Here is a 16,497-nt window from a genome sequence, read left to right on the forward strand (position 1 = left end):
AACTTTTATGTGTGTTGCTTGAGTTTCCAGCATCTGCAGAATTCCTGTTGTTTATGTTAATAGACTGCTGTGTTTTCCCAATCTAGTTATTTCAGTCAGTAAGATAACTAACCATCAGCTTTGTTGACAGTTCAGTCTCTTGCAAATAATCTACATCAATGTCCGAAGTGAATCGCTGGGTGGTGAGTTCTAGGCCTGGATTGATTCGCAGCATGAAGCCTGGGTCCGAATGTGAAGTACGAACCGCTGTTCGGACAATTTTAATGCGGGCCCAGATAGACGGTGGGGGGGGGGGGCTCCTCTCTTCGCAACGTTGAGGCTGTGAGACTACCTCCAGCTGCTGTTCTTCGTGTCTGTGAACTTTGTGATGAATTGCCTTGCTAATATGATGAACCGACTACTGAGGCTTTAGCCTACTCTGTGTATTTTGATCTAAAGACTCAATTTGGTTTGGAATGCTGTTGCAGTTTGCATCATTTGTGTTTTTTTTCTTGATCTCTGCTCATTGAGAGTAGGTCTTTTTTTTATTATTTGAGTTTTTTTCCGGGTTTCTTACTTTGTGACTGCCTGTAGGCAGACAAATCTCAAGCTTGTATGATTTATACATACTTTGATAATAAATGTACTCTGAATCAATGTGACCTTGCACCTTATTGTTTGCCTGCACTGCCTCTGTAACTGTAACACTATAATCTGCATTCTGTTATTGATTTTCCTTTGTATTAACTCGATGTTCTGACACGATGAAATTACCTGTATGGAGGGCAAACAAACCAAAGTTTATCACATTAATAAACTAATTACCAATTCCAACTGGAATTTCTCATTCACTGCACTTAAGATGACAGAGCAGGTCCCAGTAAGTTCTTAGTATCTATATTTGTACTCATGTCATTACAGCTCTGCTTGAATACATGAAGGGTACAGATTTACAGTACAACTATAGGAAGGAGGAAAATAACCTTGCCAAGGAATGATAGTCTTGAACTTATGCCCTAAATCTCATTAGAAACCAAAAGAATCCATACTATTTCAAAATCATCATAAACTTTAAACGCTTTGTTTCTTAAACCTGTTACCAATAAATCATAATTACTATAAAGTATATTGACTTTATTTAATAATGCAAAAACTTTGATGTATTAACTTGCTCACATTTTTATATTTATTGAAACATTAACAAATGCAGCTAGTTAATAGTTTTCTCCTGATCACTAATTTCACCCATGTTGCAATGCAATACTGTGAAAACATTAATTCTAATTAATGCTTGAATGATCTTTCATAGAGTAATCCAAGATGAAGCACCAGATGTACATGGCAGTTTCCATTACTGGGTGGAAGACTAAAAATTATATGCTACCTTATCTTCATGTGAGAAAGATTTTATCTGAATTTCTAATATCCATATTATGTAGATAAAGTTTTTCTCACATTAATACATAGAACCCTTTCAATTTGACATGTGGTGATGGAACTAATAAATAAAATATGAATTGGCATGAGAATGGAATGTGCAATTACTCATACTTTAGAGAATTCAGTAACTCTGTAAAGTTACAAAGTCTGTATGTAACAGGTGATTGACCTGTCTGGCAAACAATACCCAAAGAAAAACACATTTGGATGAAAGACACAAATCAGCCAGGCAGTAGTCTGCGTGGCACATCTTGTGGGGGACTGTAGATGAGGCAGAGACTTTGTGGGACATTGCAGGATGTCCTCAAGCTGTCTGGGTATGCAGCGGATGGTTATTCACCTCCTTGCGGGCTGTCGGTTTGCTAGGAAGTTATAGAAACACATTTTGTGGTTTTTGAGAGTGTTCATGCAAAGATTACGTCACTGGGTCCTCTTATTACTGGACAACGTTAAGACCCTGTTTATCTATCTCTCAGATGATTTACTGCTAGAATTCTTAGAGATCAAACACAGATGACATTGGCATATTGTAAGTGAATGTATATTAATAAATAAAGCCTTTTTTGGGTGGGGAAGATTACATTTGGAGTCATATTTGATTAGCCAGAACATGTTCAATTAAGACAAGTATTCAAGATTTTTTTAAAGGATCTAGTGCTTTCCTAGCATATATGACGAATATACTCTTCTCCGGCCTTCAGCCAGGTAGAGGAATCGATTACAACACACTTTTTGGTAACAAACTCCGCCATTTTCATCAGGGATGATGCCCGGGCATAGCTAGGCCGGTGGTAATTACACCCCGTAGTCTGTCCCTCCTGATTGGATAAGTTCCAACCAATCAGGTTTCCGCTCTCCCACCTTGTTTACAATGAAATTCCAAATTTTACGTCGACCGAGACCTTGGTCTTTGTAAAATCTAGTTTTAGTTCAGTGGTTTCCTCTGCTGGGCGGACCCACTGGCGCAGCACAGTAGCTTTGTGCCGTCGAAATCAATGCTGTGGCCAGTGTATACACACTGTTCTCCTACCGCCGATGTCTGCAGGTAACCCGAACGGACACACCTCCTGCGGGTTTCCACCGCGCGTCCCGTCTGGCCGATGTACAGTACTCCCAGTACCTCCAGTAGAGAGGCACGCAAAATGCTGGAGCATCTCGGCAGGTCAGGCAGCGTCCATGGAAGTGAACAGACAGTCGACGTATCAGGCCGAGACCCTTCATCGATATAGTACTGACTTGTGTCTAGCAATTTGATTTAGTCAACATGGGCAAATATTTACACGTCTTGCATTTGAAGGGAAAGAGCAGAGGTGCATTGAACTAGCCGCATTTCCTATTAAAAAGTGTGTGTGGGGGGGCGGGAGGGGGGAATGCGATTATCATTCCCTCGCGCAATGACGGCTATAATTAGAAAAAGTGGTTAAATAAAAGTATACGCTCACTTAGGAGAGGTCTGGGATTGGGATATGTGGGTATCCTCGGATGTATTTAGTGGATAAACGTACTACGAACATACTCTTTCTGAGGATTTTCTCCCTCTGTGACTCTGCATGGTTTCGTTTACTGTCACCGCCACACAAAACATGGCAGCCCTTGCAGTTTGCCCACAGTCAGCCCGCCTCCCAGAACGCCTGAGAACCAAAATAAGAATTGCATCTCCATGGAAACTAATCTCTGACTCGCCGGCTAAACAGTCAGCGCCGAGACCACGTTCCCATTTCAGAGAGAGCGAGGGAGAGAGAGAAACATTCAGCATCGCGGCACGTCGCTACCTGCTATGCGGTAGCTCAAACCCTTCCGCTGTCTCTCACGCAATCCACTCCCCTCCGATTGAACCGACCCGACCTGGTTTGGCTCGACACAGCGCTCACTGCACCTGTAACCAGTGTCGAAAAGGGCGAGGTCGCATTCCGCGCGTGCGCACATTCCTCCACTCGCGGAATCGGCGCAGAGCAGCGCAAAACTGATCGGCAATTTTATTCGCAGCTGGGACGCTGAAAATCTCTAAAAAGTGTCTACTTTCTAGCATCAAAAATGGTGCAAGGTGGAATGAAGTGCGTTAAATACCTGCTGTTTGGCTTTAATTTCTTGTTCTGGGTAAGTGCTGGATTTGCGTACACATACTGCGTTAAACGTTAGAGTTTTCTTCGTAGTGGCTTCTCTGGAAAATAAAAGAGCTGTTTGTCTTGGATTTAAAGTCCAATCATTAAAAGATTGTATTCTACGCTGGGGTTATTCGAAACTGTTGAACTTAAACCTCTGGAATTTTAAATCAGATTTTTTTTAAAAAAAGTAAACTGGATGTGTAATCCTTTCAGATATGTAACATTTTCATGAAGCGTCTCTCCTTTTTAAAAAGTATCGTTTCGGGAAAATATTGGGGAAAAAATATCTAAAACAGCTCCGCCTCGTGGCTTTCTGCCTGCAAGGTGGAGTTTATGACTGTGTGGCCTGTGATCTTCAGGTAAGGGGAAAAAAATAGCTGCCTTCAACAATTTGAAAAATGAAGGAATACCTGTTTTTAGATGGAAGATTCTGGTTGGTTGTGTAGGGATGTTCTGCAAAATGTTTATTGGTTCTGTGGTTTGCAAGTTCTTAACTAAGCCTAGCCATAATTGTTGTTTTGCCTAGAGGTGCCATACTGGTATGAATTAACAACTCTCTTGTAAATTTCTGCCACTCACTGTGATTTTAAGCAAAAGTATGCTGTTTAATCATTGACATGTTAATTCCAAATATCAGCATCTGTAATCTAATTTCACTCCTCCATTGAAGAAAGCAAATTCGAGGTATTATTATGCAAACCTTGGCTGGATCTTGCTGCAGATTCTGGTCCTGTTGCACTTAAGTTTTATTACCCTTAGAGTAATAAACTTGTCAGGAGTTGCAGACAAGGTCCTAAATGAATACTTTGCATCTGCATTCACCAAGAAGGTCACGTAATAGAGTTCAAGAGTCAGAATTGTTCAACAGTCATTACTGATCTTTGTACCTAAATAGACTAATCTTCTTTGAAAGCACTTAATGTGCCTGTCTAAATGTCATTAAAATATCTTTCATGACCCCTTGATACCCTGTGACCCCCCCCCCCCACTTTCCTTTTTGATTTCTTCAAGTTGTATCTCACCTAAATGCTATATGTTCTTCAAGGCTTCCTCAATCCTAGTTGCCTGTGTCTGCCATCATTCCCTTTTTGTCCCTGATCAAGTCTTGGTCAATCCTTTGTCATCCAAGGTTCCGTGTTCTTGCCATTTTAGCCCCCCTCCCCCATTATTAACTGTCCTCTTAACTGTAAGTATAAGCTCCCAGTCTGCTTCTACTATATCTCTTGTGCTGCTTAAGTCTACCTCTTCTTCTCCACCACCAGGAGGTTAATTTCCTGTTTTTAAAAAAAGAGTGTGTGTATATATATTGTGTATGCGTATATGTATGTGTGTATATGTATATATATGTGTGTGTGTGTGTGTGTGTGTGTATATATATATATATATATATATATACACACACACACATATCCAAAGACTTTTGCACAGTACTGTAGTAATTTTATGTATTACACTGTACTGCTGCAAAAAAAACACGACATATGTGAGTGATAAACCTGATTCTGATATGGTTTCTTTTGAGGACTGACAATGGGAAGGGGGCAGGGAAAGAGTAATCATGATTGGGGGAGAAAGGATAAGGGAGAGGGGAGGAAGCAGGAAGCCCCAGAGAGACATTCTGTAGTGATCAATAAACCAGTTGTTTGCAATCAAATGACCTTGCCTGTTGTGTCAGGGATGGGTGTGTCTGCAATCGTGCCACCCCCGCCTCAGCACTCCAAATCTGCCACCTGTCCCACACCCCCCCCCATGGCACTCCACTCTCACCATTTCATTTATCCTTTGCTCCTGCCAGATTTACAAACTTGCTCTCCATTCCTTGTTGACATATACAATACTGTGCATATAGATGTGCCTAAGACTTTAGCACAATACTGTAGATCATAGAACAGTGCAGGCCCTGCAGTTCATAATGCTGTGCAAACATTTTAACCTACTCCAAGATCAATTGAAATTTTCCCTCCCACATAGCCCTCCACTTTCTCTTTTATTCATATGTCTAAGAATTCCTTAAATATCTCTCATGCATTTGCCTCTACCATGACCCCTGACAGTGTATTCCTTACACCTACTACCCAACGTGATTTTTAAAAAAAATTGAACACCACCTCCGCCCCACCTTCCCTTCAGTCACCTTAAAATTGAGGCCTCTCATATTAGGCACTTCTTCCCGCAGATGAAGGTGTAGGCTATTGTCTCTATCAATGAGTCTTGTGTACACCTCTATCAAGTTGCTTCTCATCCTCCTTCCCTACCAAGAGGAAAGCCTTAGCTCACTTAACTTATCCTCATAAGACATGATCTCTAAATCAGGCAACATTCTAGTAAATCTCCTCTACACTCTCTAAAGCTTCCATGTCCTTCCTATAATCAGGCAACCAGAGCTCAATGCAATACTTCCAAGTGATGTCCAACAAGAGTTTTTAGAGTTGCAACATCGCCTCATGGCTCTTGAACTCAATCCTCCAACTAATGAAAGCCAAGACACCATATGTCTTTTTAAACATCCTAAAATCTTGAGAAGGATCTGTGGACTTGGACCCCTAGATCCCTGATTCATCTACAATACTAGTAATACTGCCTTTAATCCATAACTCTTGCCTTCAAGTTTGACCTTTCAAAGTGTGTCACCACACATTTTTCTAGAGTGAACGCTATCAACGCAGTTCTGCAGCCTATGAATGTCCAGTTGTTGTGAACTATCCACAGCACCTCCAACTTTTGTGCCATCTGCAAATTTACTAACCCTCCTTCCACTTCCTCATCTAAGTAATGTATAAAAATCATAAAGAATAGGGGTCCCAGAACAGATCTGGAACACCACTGGCCTCTGACCTCCAGGCAGAATATGCACCATCTACTACCACCATCTGCCCTCTGTGGGCAAGCCCTATTTTGATTCTAGGTAGCCTGGGTCCCATGCCTCCTGAGTTTCTGTTTGAGCCTACCATGGGGAACCTCGTCAAGCACCTCACAAAAATCCATGTACACAACATCCATTGCTCTATCTTCATCCATTTGACACCCACTCGAAGAATTCAATCAGGCTGCTGAGGGATAACCTCCCTGTCACAAAGCCATGATGACTAATCCTAATCAGCCTGTGCTTCTCCAAATACTTGTAAATCCTGCCTCTACAAATCCGCTTCAAGAGTTTGCCAACCACTGACATAGACTGGTGAATCTTACAATTCTCAGATCCTAGTAAATACTTTTCTTAAACAAAGGAATACCATTTGCCAGCCTTGAGTCTTCTAGTACTACTCCTCTGACTAGTGAGGACACAAAAATCATCACCAAAGTTACAGCAATCTCTTCCCTTGCTTGCCGTAGGAATCAGAGGTATAGCCTATCTGGCCTCCAGAGACTTGTGTATTGTAATGTTTATCAAAAGTTCCAGCATATCCTCTTTCTTAACATTGACATATTTGGGATATTAGCCTGTTCAACGCTGTTGTCGCATTTGTTAACGTCCCATTCATTGGTGAATACTGAAGAAAAGTATTCATTTAAAACTTCACCTACCTCTTCCAACTCTAGGCACTTGTTTCCACTTTTATCCCTGTTTGTTCCTATCCTCACTTGATTCATGCTCCTGTTTCTCTCAAATGTAGAATGCCTTTGGGATTTTCCTTAATCCTACTCACTAAAGCCTTCATTTGTCCCATTCTATCTCTCTCAAGTCCCTTTTTAAGTTCCTTCCTAACTTACTTACTTTCTAGATATTGAGTATGCTTCCTTCTTCCTTTTGATTAGATGTTCCCTATCTCTTGTCGATCATGGTTCTGTCATCCTACCATTTTTCCCAGCGTCAATGGGACAAACCTATCTAGGACCCCATGCAGTTCTCCCTAAACAGCTTCCATATTTCTGTTGTGCATTTCCATTACATCTATTCCTAACTTATGTTCTCAAGTTCCTGCCTAATATTATCAGAATTCTTCCTCTCCAATTAAATACTTCTCTAGGCTGTCTGCTCCTGACCCTCTCCAAGGGTATGGTAAAGGTCAGAAAGTTGTGATCAACTGTCGATGAGCTGCTTACCCACTGAGAGATGAGTCACTTGACCAGCTTCTTTGTTCAGTACCAAATCCAGTATGGCCTATCCTCCAGTCAGCCTGTCTACATACTGTATGAATAATCCTTCCTGGACACACCTCACAGATTCCACCGCAGTGAAATCTTTTGCACTAAGGAGGTGCCAATCAGCATTGGAGAAGTTGAAGTCAACTGTGATAACAACCCTGTTATTTTTGTATCATTCTAAAATCTGCCTCCCATTCTACTCTTCGGTATATCTGTTTCTCTCAGGAAGACTGTAGAATATTCCCAGTAGTATGATTGATCACTTCCTGTTTCTGACTTCTACCCACAGTGAGTCAGTGGACAATTCCTCGACTGTGTCCTCCCTTTCTGCAGCTGTGATTTCCAGTACCACTCCCCCACCTCTTGCATCCCTCCCTGTCCCTTTTGAAATATGTAAACCCTGGACTTCCAGTCCTGCCTTTGTGATAGTCAAGACTCTGTAATGACCACAACATCCATAACATATTGATCACAATATAGTTGACTACAACTGCAATAATATACTGATCACAATATAGTTGACCACAATTTCCTCATGCTCCAAATTCATCACCCTTGTTTCTGGTACTTCTCACTTTAAAATGGACACATTTCAACCCTACTGACTGTAACTGTGTCCTTTCCAATGCCAGTCCTTCCTCACAGTCTCTCTACACATTGCATCTGTTGTTCCACTAACTGCTTTATCCTCTGACCTATTACTCTGATTCCCATTCCCTTGTGAACCTAGTTTAGGCTCCCTGAACTGCTCCAGCAAACATGCCCTCGAGGATTTTGGTTCTCTTTGAGTTGAGGTGTAACCCACCTCATAACCAGTTACATTTGACCTCTTCAGCCATCTGGGTTGTTGGATTAAATGGCTACTGTAATTGTCTCTGGTGGTGTAGGAGAACTTGCAGAGTTAAAGGAAATGGAGGAGGAGAGGGAAGTTGGAATGAGGGAATAAAATAAGATGAGCATGAATGTTTGCTAGATGGTCAGTATAGACTTAATGGGCTGAAGAGCCACTTCCTGTGCTGTAAGACTTTGCCTCTGCTGAACTCTTCAGACTGATATTAAAAGTATGAATGAATTGTTCAGTGTCATCCTAACAGACTACCCTCACTGTAAACCAGACCAAATTCCACCTCTCTGTTTGTTGATGCATTAGTCCAGATCCATCCATGCTCAGCTTTCTGATTTTCCATGAATGTGTTAAAAATGTTCCTGCTTGCAATTCTGCAGCTGCCAAGAATTGTGTTCCATCAGACCTTTGTGCATCTTCCAGCCCCCTCCACCTCCCCATTGGCAGCAGTGCCTTGCACTCACTGGTCTTCTGAGGAATTCTTTCCTTAAATTTCTGTGGCACTCTCACTCTCCTTTGGATACATCAGCTAAGTTTATTTTCTTCATTCCTGTCTTGAGGTCCCTCTGAGAAACACTGGAAGACAGTTGGCCATTAAGGCCCTATCTTATTTTCAATGTTACAGATTTTTTCTACCAGCTTTGTACCACAATGGACTGTACAACTGAAGTGTTCTGGTTCACGGCCTTGTTGCCGACTGTCTGGCAAGCCAATCCCAGTCTCTGGTTGTACTTGCTTCCTTGGCAGACCTTACAAACCAAACCCAAAATATCTCCAGATGGCTGTAAATTTTTTAGCACGCCTAGACCCTCTGGTTGCGGAGGGGGTCTAGCTGCTGTGTTTAAAAAAACATTTTAATTGCCTTCTACTGAACTCTGATTATTTTTCTAGCTTCGAGATGCAATTAATTAAAGTGGGCCTGGTCAGTCCCCTCTTAATTGCTCTTGTGTATCGTCCACCAAAAATACGTAAAGATCTTATTGCTCCTTTTTTGGACTTCCTCTCAAACACTATGCCCAACTTTGATCGAGTTCTGATTCTTGGTGATTTTAATATTCATGTTTGCTGTCACACTAACCCTCTCGTAAGTGATTTTATGCATCTGGTTGAGTCTTTTAATCTTGCTCTGCTTATCACTGGACCCACTCTCAAGCTAGGCCGTACACCCAACCTAGTCTTGTCATCTGGTTTCCTGATCTGCAATATGGTAATAATTGATGCTTGTCTGTCAGAACATAGCACTGTTATGTTTGAGGTATCTCTGCCTTTTTCCTCTATTAAACCTCATCTTCCTGTAAGTTATTCCCGCTATATTAACTCTTCGACTGCCAGTAAGTTCTCTGAGGCTCTCATAGCTGCTCCCAACACTTGCACTATTGAGGATTCTCCTCCCCATCTCAGTGCTGAGGAACTTCTCTTCTATTCTGAATACTGTTGCTCCCCTGAAATTGAAAATGTCTAAGCCTAAAGGTTTGCCTTGGCGTAATGACACCACCAGAACCCTGAGGAGGAAGTGTAGAATATCCGAACAAAAGTGAAAGTGTGATAAGCTTCAAATTTCTTTTGAAATTTTGAGAAACGATCTTCGCAAATATCAGGAATCAGTTAAAGCTGCTATTTAGCCCCCCTGACTCAGTCTGCCCACCCTTGTCAAACCCCATGTTAAATCCCTTCGTGTGATATTTGATTCCACCTTTAAGTTTGACAAGCAAGTTAATGCAGTAGTAAAAGCCAGTTCTTTCCGGCTTCATACTATTGCCAAAATCAAGCAGTTTCTCTCTTTCAAAGATCTCAAGAAAGTCGTCCACGCCCTTATATCCTCCCACTTGAACAACTCTCTGTATACTGGGATTAGTCAGTTGTCCCTGTCCTGTCTGCAAATGGTCCAGAATGCTGCAGCCAGGCTCCTGACAGGTGCCCGGAAGAGGGACCATATTACTCCTATCCTGGCCTCCCTCCACTGGCTGCCAGTACGGTTCAGAATTGATGTTAAGATTCTCCTGTTTGTTTATAAAGCCCTAAATGGGCTGGCTCTCCCTTATATCACAGACCCTCTAACCCCTTATTCTACTTCCAGGTCCCTCAGGTCGGCTAACTTGGGGCTTCTGGCTGTCCTTCGATCTAAACTTAAGCTCAGGGAGTGACCGTGCTTTTGCTGTTGTAGCCCCTAGACTGTGGAACAGCAATCCCCTCCCTATCAGATCTGCCTCCTCCATCAACTGTTTTAAATCCAGGCTCAAAACTTACTTTTATTCACTAGCGTTCGAGTCCTCCTGATGTGGCTGATTTTTGGCTTGTGCCTTGGCGCCTTGTGTTGTTTCTTTTGTGCCTATAAGCTGTTTGCCTTGTTGGTTAAGTCTGTGTTTCTCGTTTGTTCTGCTCTGATCTGTACAGCACTTTGGTCAACGTGGGTTGTTTTTAAATGTGCTATATAAATAAATTTGACTTGATGACTCCCAGTTATAGGAATGAACTTCAGTCCATGAGGAAATGTTTTTGGATGGGGGAAGATTACTGAGTAAAATACTTCACTCTAGATTTTTTTTATTGAATATAATGTATTATAACACTGTTTATATTATGCAGCAATTTATCCCAGTCCACAGTGAAATATCTGTTCTCATGTGTTTCACCAGTGCCATCTTAAACCAGAAAGACTCTCTGTATAAAAGAAAACCTTGTCACTGATATGCCTCCAGTACTTGTACATGTCTTCAATCACCTTAAAACAATCCCCCCTTGTAGCAGCCACTGATAGGAAAAAGTCTGTGGCTGTCCATTCAATCTATGCCTCTTATCGTTTAGATTGGTGTCATGATCAGTGTGGACATGGTGGACTAAAGGTCCTGTTCTCAGTGCTGTACACTTGTATGTTTGGTTTCCATTTACAGTAAGCTGGCTGGATGCTTGGTTGTACCAGTCTGGAAACGGAACTTTTTCTGCTACATGCTGTGGTTGCTTTCTCTTTGAGATTGGTCGCTGAAAGCTGATGCAGCCACTACCCAGCAGTGCAGATTTCCTCAGCTGTATGACTTTTGCATTGCCTCTAGGTAAGGCAGACCTCTCAGGTTTCCCAGCCCTCAGGCTAGGAAATTTGCCTGTTGAGTTTATCTGGGACAAGTATAAAAGGACATTGAAAGCAATGGGAGAAATTAGCTGCTGCTGCTGCAAAAAAAGTTTCCAATAAAATCAAAACAGAGCACTGGGAATAGTCAGAAGATCAGGAGGGGTCTCTGGAGAACAAAATGGTTAATGTTTCCAGGTCAGTGATGCTTCATCAAAAGAAGTGAAGGAAGAAATGTCTGTATTGGAGAAAACAAAAGGAATGGCTGCTTTAGGGTGGAGATGGGTGTGACACTGTTGTCGGAATTGTTTTGTTCCCAGATAAATGACGGCAGTTAAACTGAGATATAGAGTAGTTGCTGGAAAATTGGAAGCAAAACAGGGAATGCTGGGAATTGCCAACAGTTCAGGGAGCCTCTGAGGAAAAAATAAACTGAATTAAAGTGAAAGACCTTTTTATCAAAGTTGTTTAGTTCTGAAGCATGAGCTGGTAATTTGAAAATGTGGAATTCTATATTGAATCCTCACAGAAGATCTTTTTCCTCAAATGTGTGTGATCTTTATTGAAATAGTTTAGAGCAAAAGCACAAGCTAGAATGAGAAATAGTGAAAGTAACAAGAGTCTAAGCTGTGTTGCCTGGTCAAGTTCTTGCATGTTAATAACTTACCCTGTGCCATTGTTGGTTGATCTTTCAACATTGTTTTCTGCATTTCTGCATAGCTGTTCTCATCCCCTTCTCCAAGGCAAAGCAAAGATAGACTCCTCCTTCTCCCTTTCCATCCTACCATCCTCCACATTCAATGGATTGTCCTTTAAATTCCAGCTTGTTCATTGTGATGCTACTGCTGGGTGCATATTCCCTTCCTCAGCAGTTTTGGTTCAATTTTCTATCTCTACCAGTCCTTTTATATGTCACTTTTCCTTGCAACTGGAGGAGCTGTAACACCTTCCCTTTTATCTCAGCTCTTCCATCCAGGAATCCAATGGGCCCTCCAGGTAAAGCAGCAATATACCCATCCAAGATCATGTATTGCATTTGGTGTCCTAGGTATCTTCCCGGTATAAAAAAAAACTAAACACAGAATGGGTGAAAATAAAATGTTAGAAATACTCAGCAAGTCAAGCTTAGGAAGAGAAATGATCAAAATTTCAGTTTAGGGACCTTCATCAGAACAGTGACAGATTGGGTAAATGCCAAAAGGAACACTTCTGATCAGTCTCCTTTCCCGGTTGCCTATTGCTTTAATTCCTCATTCCCCACTCCTGTGACCTAGACAAAGGTTCCCAAAGTGGACTCCACTGTTTCAACCCAAGCCTGAGGAATTGCACTTTAATAACTATTGTTTCTATTCTCTGCGTCAACTCTCATTTGCATTTCACACCTTTGTTCTCCTACTGACTCCTGTCATTAATCCTAGACCAAATAGTGAACTGTTTATTCTTATCCATAGATACTGCCTGACCTGCTGAGTTCCTCCAGCATTGTATGTGCGTTAGTTCAGACTAAAATCAGATCTGAATCAATGGGGCTGTCTGGCAGTTGCACCACTATCTTATGTTTTCTCTTGCTGTTTTAGAATTTAATTTTTTCAATATTCACACTCAGCTCCAGATAAAGAGATTTACGTGTATTAAAGTGGCAGTTTGACAAGTGGGACCGATTGCAAGAAGCTGTGGCATTGCCCTGTCAGCCCTGTTCTGGGCACGGTGTCAGAAGAGAGCCTGTTCTGGCCTCTCGTGTGCGGGAAACTGGGCACCGAAAACATTCGCTCCATGCTGGCAGAGACTGGGGCTAGAATATGGTCAACCAGCTAACTCTAGCATGAGATCTGCTAGAGTGTTTTGGGTCAATCAACTTTATTCAAATTGTCATTGATTAATGCACCACAGAATATCCCGTCCTGTGCCAATGCATTAGTATTGATCTGTCTCCCTTGTCCTACTTTTCTCTGGAAGCTACAAAAATAGTTTGTTTTTACTGTTTGTATGAAAATAACTTGAATATCAAGTTTCAACGCTTGCTTTTATTTTCACACTACCCACTCGCTATAGGAACCACCGAAACATCTGTGAAACTCCTAATTCAGAACCTTAAGCATAATTAAGTGTCATTCTAAAAGATTAAAAAAACAAATTGAAGATGATAGGCAGGAAAAATGATGAAACAAAATGGCTCTGAAGAAATTTCTGAAATTCAGAAGGGAAGGTGGGGGTGGGGAGGAGGAGGTGAGCAGTAGTGGTGGAGGATTCATTGAACAGACAGGAGATTGTGTGGATGAGGATAGTATTCCCAGATGATATATTGCCTCCAAAGTGCTAGGATCAGGGTTGTCTCAAATCGAGTCTGCAGCATTTTAAAGTTGGTGGGTGAACAGCCAGAGGTCCTAGTAGATATTAGTAGAATGACCTGGATTGGAAAAGGGATAAGGTCTTGAAGAGAGATTATTGGGGAGTTGGGTAGGAAGCTGAAAACCATCTGTATTTACTGTGGAGATAGATACAATCTATGGAGCTAATGCAAAACAGTAGTGTGGTCATGGACAATATCCAGTTTTGAAAAGAGGAGGTGCCTGACATTTTGAGGTAAATTAGGGGGGAAAGTCCCCAGGGGTTGACAAACTGCCTCTTAGGACCTTGTGGGAGGCTAGGGTAGAAGTTGTAGGGTCAATGGCAGTGGTATTTAAAACCATAGTTGAGGTGCTAGAAGATAGTTAATATTCTGTTCAAGAAAGGTTCTAAGAATAAACTGCAAAGCTATTGGCCTGTGAGGCCCATATCAGTAGTATGTAAATTATTGAAAGGTATCCTAAGGAGTAGGGTATAGAAGTATTTACTTAGACAGCAACTGAATAGGGATGGTGAACATGGCTTTGTGTGTGGCAGGTTGTGACTAGTCTCTTAGAGGTTTTTTTTGAGGAGGTTACCAGGAAAGTTAATGAAGGAAGGACAGTGGAGATGGTCTGTCTATATAGATTTTAACAAGGATTTTGACAGAGTTCTGCATGGAGGAGCTTAGATATTATAACTATATAATGCCTCCGTCTGTCTAAGTAGATAATAGATGCGCCCGGTTTAGGACTCAATTGGGTGTGGAACAGTGTTGGCTGAGGCTGAATAAGCCGATTCCTGAGCGGCAGTCCTTGGCACAGCTGCTTCACATGAAGGCTGATGGCTGCGGCTGGGTTGTCACTACCGCAGCTTTCCTTCTCTCTTTTTTTTCTTCTGTGGTTTGCCTGGTGTATTGTTAACGATCTTACTTTTTGATGCAAATCTAAGCTCCAAGCACCTATTGAAGCAGGCAGACTGGCAAATCAGCACCTGTTCGGGGGCTGTGTTAGTTTTGCCGCTTTGCAGCAGCATCGGAGTGACCTCTGCGGGGCGCAGACCTGGGCAATGAATATGGAGATACTGGGCTGCCCAGACATCAAGATCCCCCTCTCGGCCTTGCGGATGTGGTCCAAAGGAATGCGAAGCAGTACATTGGTATCAGCTTGGCTGCAGGAGCTGCCGGGAGCTGACGAGATACGTCATCCAACCACCTTAGGGGCTCCACTCCGGATTTGTGTAGGGTTTACTCCTTAGCCTTCTCTTCTCCCGAAGATACCCACAAGGCAGTGGGATCCGTAACCCTGGATAGGGGCCCATACCGGGTACTGTCAGCTGGAGCCAGATATTATATTGAAGCTGTAGAAGACATTGGTGAGGCCTAATTTGGAGCATTGTGTGCGGTTCTGGTCACCTACCTACGAGAAAGATATCAATAAGATTGAAAGAGAACAGAGAAAATATATAAGGATGTTGCCAGGACTTGAAGGTCTGAGTTGTAGGGAAAGGATGACTAGGTTAGGATTGTATTCCCTGGAGTGTAGAAGAGTGAGGGGCAATTTGCTAGAAGTACACAAAATTATAGATAGGGTAAATGCAAGCAGGCATCTTCCACTGAGTTTTGGGTGTAACTACAACTAGAATGCAATATTTAAGAGAAGTTTGGATAAGTACGTGGATTGGTGGGGGGCAGGATATGGAGGACTGTAATCCAGCAGTGGGTTGACGGAACTAGGCAGAATCATAGTTTGGCACAGACTAGATGAGCCAGACAGCCTCTTTCTGTGCTGTAGTGCTCTACGACAATGACCTGCATTGATTTGATGATTTATTAATCAAAATATGATTACCAACATGTAATAAAACGAGGATAGGCAACGTTAAGCACGAATGATTTTCTAGCATGCGCTATTCATTAATTTGGGGCAAAACGTAACTAGATGTATTTAAATGGATAATTCCCATATTTCAAGTTTTTTATGGCATTTATCTGGCCCACCGTCTGCTCACTAATACGTGATCCAGCCCACGGAGGCAAAAAGGTTGCCGACCCCTGTAATAAAACTTCAGTAATGCTGCACGCTCAAATTTTATTGGATTTTCAAGAGTACTGGATGTTATTTCTGTTAATTCCCTAGCATACTTTTAATTCAGTTTTCTTGATAGTTACACAGCTTATAATTTTCCAGTGAGCCAGGTAAATTTAAAGGGAGCATGAGAAATGGGATCCTGGTGAGTGGAAAGCAAACACGACAAATAACACGTGATGAGCCAGATGCTAATTCTTAAGGATTTCTGAATAGTTGGGTCAGAAGTTACCGAAGTTTTTTACTGTATTTGTACAAACTATTGCTGACAGGCTTATCTTGCCCTTTATCCTTGCATTTCCTGCCCATAAAGTGTGCATAGTATGGTAAGGTTAAGAAGCAGAATTGAGTGGAAAACTAAGAGTGAAAACTGCAATAGAAAGGAAACTTCAGGATGAACTCTGTGAATCAAGCAGCATCTGTGAAGGCAAAGGTGTGGTCATCATTTCAGTCAAGACCCTACATCAGGACTGTGAGTATAGAGGGAAGATGGCCAGATTTAGAACTGAGGGGGAGGGCTGAAGCAGACTGATAAGTGATAGCTAGAACGAGAAAAATGAGGGATGT

General features: G+C 42.0%; 1 protein-coding gene across 1 annotated transcript in view; it reads left to right on the top strand.

Annotated features, from left to right (window-relative positions):
• The first annotated feature begins 3,129 nt into the window (after positions 1 to 3,129).
• Positions 3,130 to 16,497, top strand: part of cd9a (CD9 molecule a) — a 59,312-nt gene continuing 45,944 nt past the window's right edge. The window contains exon 1 of the mRNA XM_072241084.1: positions 3,130 to 3,516. Coding sequence (XP_072097185.1) covers positions 3,454 to 3,516 — 63 coding nt within the window. The 5' untranslated portion in view covers positions 3,130 to 3,453. The remainder of the gene's footprint in view (positions 3,517 to 16,497) is intronic.

Source organism: Mobula birostris, chromosome 23 (assembly GCF_030028105.1).
Source record: "Mobula birostris isolate sMobBir1 chromosome 23, sMobBir1.hap1, whole genome shotgun sequence".
Taxonomy (NCBI): Eukaryota; Metazoa; Chordata; class Chondrichthyes; order Myliobatiformes; family Myliobatidae; genus Mobula; species Mobula birostris.